The sequence below is a fragment of the Notolepis coatsorum genome (assembly GCF_963971535.1).
Source record: "Notolepis coatsorum genome assembly, contig: SCAFFOLD_834, whole genome shotgun sequence".
Classification (NCBI taxonomy): Eukaryota; Metazoa; Chordata; class Actinopteri; order Aulopiformes; family Paralepididae; genus Notolepis; species Notolepis coatsorum.
Window position 1 is genome coordinate 46,904 of NW_028173477.1, and position 4,815 is coordinate 51,718.

At 46.0% G+C, this 4,815-nt stretch overlaps 1 protein-coding gene across 1 annotated transcript in view; it reads right to left on the reverse strand.

Annotated features, from left to right (window-relative positions):
- The window catches only part of LOC311247777 (RAD52 motif-containing protein 1-like), a gene marked incomplete at both ends in the record, with an annotated part of 51,287 nt that extends 46,695 nt beyond the window's left edge, over positions 1-4,592 (reverse strand). Inside the window, one exon of the mRNA XM_084338775.1 lies at positions 4,260-4,592. Within this exon, the coding sequence (XP_084194901.1) occupies positions 4,260-4,592 (333 nt within the window). The remainder of the gene's footprint in view (positions 1-4,259) is intronic.
- Positions 4,593-4,815: the final 223 nt, after the last annotated feature.

A 4,815-nucleotide genomic window follows, 5' to 3' on the forward strand; every position in this document is an offset into this window, starting at 1 on the left:
GTGAATGTATCCGTTTTGTTTATTGCACTTTTATTAGGCTTTGCTGAAAAAAGAATTGCTGCATTGAGCAAGATGGTGGCGCGGCATAGGCGCCTGCCTTGTTGACATTTTCTTTGCTGGAGCTTCCAGGAAGTGTATTGGCACATTCGTTCTGATTGGTTGAAATTGCCTTCATGTTTGCCACCTACTGCCACCTACTGCTTTGGCAGTGTACTTCATCAGTGTGCTCTGGTGACAAAAACGAAAAAAAAACGAAAGTGTGACTCGAGGCGCATGACGTCGCGGCGATACGCGGCGATGCGTATAAGAAAACAATACGAAGATGATACGAAAGGTGTAACCTCAGCCTTAGAGGCCTGCTCTCCCCCGGTGATGTCATCCAGCGGGGAGGGGGGTGATGAGGGGGAGGGGGGTGATGCGCTCTCAAGACCCAGAACACGTTGGTACGTCCGGTTATCAGATCTCAGAACAGAGCGAGAGGATTCAGATCAAACAAATGGTTGAAATGGCCCTTTAACAGCTGGTGATAGGATGCTCATGTGTGTTCTCCTCCTCCTCCTCCAGAGCCGCAGGACCAAGGAGCCGGTGTACCAGGTGAGAGCAGTGTGGTATCATCCTTCACGTAGACCATGGTCATATATTGTATATGAAATACCGTTGTAGGATAATGAATCTCAGGATACTTTATAATTACAAAGCTTTATTTCAAATTAAGTTCAGTTCACAGAAATGTGAAGTCCCTTTGTCTTCAGGCCTGTCCTAAGCTAAACTCACACCTTAATAATAATAATAATAAATCTTTTTATAGCACCTTTCAGGAAACCCAAAGTTGCTTCACAGTCAAGAGGGCTAGGGAAATGATGGGGGGATGAGGGCAGGTAAAGGGATAATGAAACCGAAAAATAAGAGAAATAAAAAAGTTTCAGCCACAAGTCATTTGCTTGCAGGAAGCTGGCATGAGCTGGGTAATGTAGTTGAAATGTCAACGCTCATTGAGAGCTCTGGATGTCCTCTCCTCATATGACTACAAACCAAATTGTGACGTGAATTCAAAATGGCGGATAATCGCTTGTAAATAAATGCATTTCAAAAACTGATATTTCATTAATAACACAAACGTATTGTTGAAAATATACACTATGACTGCTGATTTGACAGGATTAGGGTCTTTACTCTTTGATATATTTGAAAAAAAAAGCAACATTATGTCATACAGAGAGATTGATTTATGACGTGATGTCCGCCGGCGGACCGCTCGGGCTAAAGAGCAGCTCATTAACGTGCTTTTAAACACACTGATTGTATCTCTCTCTCTCTCTCTCTCTCTCTCTCTCTCTCTCTCTCTCTCTCTCTCTCTCCTCTCCTCCTCCCTCTCTCTCTCCCTCTCTATCTCTCTCTCTCTCTCTCTATCTCCCTCTCTATCTCCCTCTCTATCTCCCTCTCTATCTCCCTCTCTATCTCCCTCCCTCTCTCTCTCTATCTCCCTCTCTATCTCCCTCTCTATCTCCCTCCCTCTCTCTCTCTCTCTCTCCTCTCTCTCTCTCTCTCTCTCTCTCTCTCTCTCACTATCTCCCTCTCTATCTCCTCTCTATCTCCCTCTCTATCTCCCTCTCTATCTCCCTCCCTCTCTCTCTCTATCTCCCTCTCTATCTCCCTCTCTATCTCCCTCCCTCTCTCTCTCTCTCTCTCTCTCACTATCTCCCTCTCTATCTCCCTCTCTATCTCCCTCTCTATCTCCCTCTCTATCTCCCTCCTCTCTCTCTCTATCTCCCTCTCTATCTCCCTCTCTATCTCCCTCCCTCTCTCTCTCTCTCTCTCTCTCTCTCTCTCTCTCTCTCTCTCTCTCTCTCTCTCTCTCTCTCTCTCTCTCTCTCTCTCAGGCTTTGAGTGCTGTCCACAAGGACACGTATGACAGCTGCAGATACAGTAACGCCTCCTCGCTAACCTGATGCAACACCCCCCCCCCCCCCCCCCCCCTCCGCCACACGCTAAACTCAAGTCTATGGAAGAAACGAAGAATGTTCGAGGTCACTGATTGGCCACGCTGGAGAATAAGTCAAGATAAGAACTGGGTTGTGACGTCCGTACCCGACACAGAGCAAGGACAGAGTGAAACTGTCTGAATAGATAAGATGGATGGCAGGCCCCCCCCCCCCCGATCCTCACCCAATCCCCCTCCCACGTGTACGCCTGGCGATGTGCGCGCACTGGAGGGGAGGGACCCTTGACTGTCTCATCGCCCATTCCCTAAGCCAATACCCTTATCCCACTAAGCGGCAACTGTAGCTTAACCCCCTCCCCTCTGATACCAACTAATAGCAACTGTAATTAGTTTAGGCCAGAACCACTCTCCGCCCTCCCTCCCAACCCCCACCCCCCCTGGGGGTGCTTCCTGAGACACACGGACTCTAGGCTAGAAAAACATTGTAACAACAAATGTGCTTTGTTTGTATTAATTTAGGGTTGTGCCATTATTACTATGCAAATGTAATAATTGTGATTGATTTCCTGTAATGAGTTGTTGTATGTATTGTTTCAAGCATCCTTGACATCCAAGGACAACGATGTAAATAAGTCATTGCGCCTTTTTCGTTCCTATCCTTGACAAAAATGTATAATAGAGTAATAATCTGTATATGTTTTGTTGTCTAAATAAAAACCTTCAACCTTCAACGCAGCCCTTTCCTCTGTAACCACGGCCCAGACGCTCCTGAACGCAGCCCTTTCCTCTGTCTGGTTATAGTGTTGAAATATGTTATTAATTATATTATACAGCTCCATGTATCCGAGCAGATAGACTCCTGGTAAGAGGAACAATATGATTTTAATGTTTTATTTTGGGTGAACTTCCCCTTTAATCATTGCGATTGAGCAGCTTGATATATAGTCCCTTTTCATGTACAATTATGTATCCCCTCTCATTTCTTTATCGCTTACACTCTGCCATTTTATTACTCACATTTCAGCATGGGATATTGTATATGTATTTGACTGTACATGGCCAGCGTTTAGGGATTTCTTTATTTATGGTATAAACAATATTATCTGTAGGCATGCAGTCGTGCACAAACGTGGTTAAACGCCGTTTAGGCTATGTCACTGAGGCAGAAGTATGCGCAGTCGCGCACACAAAAATGCGCTGTACCCATTCGTTGTGACTAAGTACCCGGCCACCGTTTTACATAACAAAAAGCGCAGGTAGACTCTGTGTCTCTCTAAACAGATCATTTGACAACAACACAGTACTATCATGTTCCTACCTGCAACGCAAGTAAATACAAACACTTACATTGTTAATTTAGTTTGTATTTACTTTTCTAGTTTAAGTTGATTCAATTAAAGAAATTGTAACTACTATTACATTTAAAACATTGTTTGTTTTTCAACCATATCTGTTGACAATATAATTTCTTTATATATTGAAGGCTACATCCTGCTCCCTTTTTCAGCTTCTCTATTTCAAGGCAATAAAAAAAATATATATATGTGCGCGCGCACGTGTCGTTTGGCCTACTGTCATATTACGACTGCACCACGATCTGTCCGTAGAGGTATTTACATTATAATACTGACTACTGTAACTCACTAACTATGCTTTTAAAATGTATTTTGTATACATATAAATATCAACTGTTTGATCTGTTGAGTAACATGTACCTGTTCTCCTCTTCTCCTGAGGTGACATGCTATGAAACTGTAGGCCTATGTACATTTATTACCAGCATTGGGTTTGAATAAATTACCCTTTTGTGCTTCAGATCTGACTGCTTTGCTCATTGGGATTAAATGTCATATCAGACAGACAGACAGACAGTGTGACAGAGTGGGTCTGTCACTGACACCGGGGCAGCACGCACGCACACATACACACAACATTCACTCATCATATACATTCATACATAATCAAACATGCATAAATCGTGCGCCCCCTGCTGGGCACTGAAAGTGTTAAGGACCAGCCAGTCACTAGAACGGGTTCCATAGATTCCAGAATTCCATTCCAATAATGATGTAGTAGTATAAGGAGGTAGCTTACCGTGTGTGTGTGTGTGTGTATGTGTGTGTGTGTGTGTGTGTGTGTGCGCGTGTGTATGTACTGTATGTGTGCATGTGTGAGTGTGCGTGTATGTGTGTGTGTGCGCGTGCGTGCGCTCGCGCGTGTGTGCATGCGTGCGTGTGTGCGTGCGTGCGTGCGTGCGTGCGTGTGTGCGTGCGTGCGTGTGTGTGCGTGCGTGTGTGTGTGTGTGTGCGCGCCCTACCATGGGGATGAAGAAGGGGTCTTTGAAGCTGAGCGAGGCTGCGATGGTGAGCACGGGGTCCAGGCAGCCCAGCAGAGCTCCGAACAGCACCAGGTGGCAGCCCAGCGCCGTCAGACACTCTGCCTGGTCCAGGTGGCAGCCCAGCGCCGTCAGACACTCTGCCTGGTCCAGGTGGCAGCCCAGCGCCGTCAGACACTCTGCCTGGTCCAGGTGGCAGCCCAGCGCCGTCAGACACTCTGCCTGGTCCAGGTGGCAGCCCAGCGCCGTCAGACATTCTGCCTGGTCCAGGTGGCAGCCCAGCGCCGTCAGACACTCTGCCTGGTCCAGGGCGTTCTGGACACACAGAGACCCACACATGCTGCTGCTCACACAGCGTCACACTGGACAACACTTCAAAGTGGACTCAGTGTTGACTACCGGTACTTATTATTGGCTAAATATTGGCGATATATATACTGTTGTGAAGGGCCAGATTAAAGCTGAGAATCTACATTTATTGTTTTATATACATTGTATATCATTTATATATACACGGTATATCCCTTTAAACCTGCGT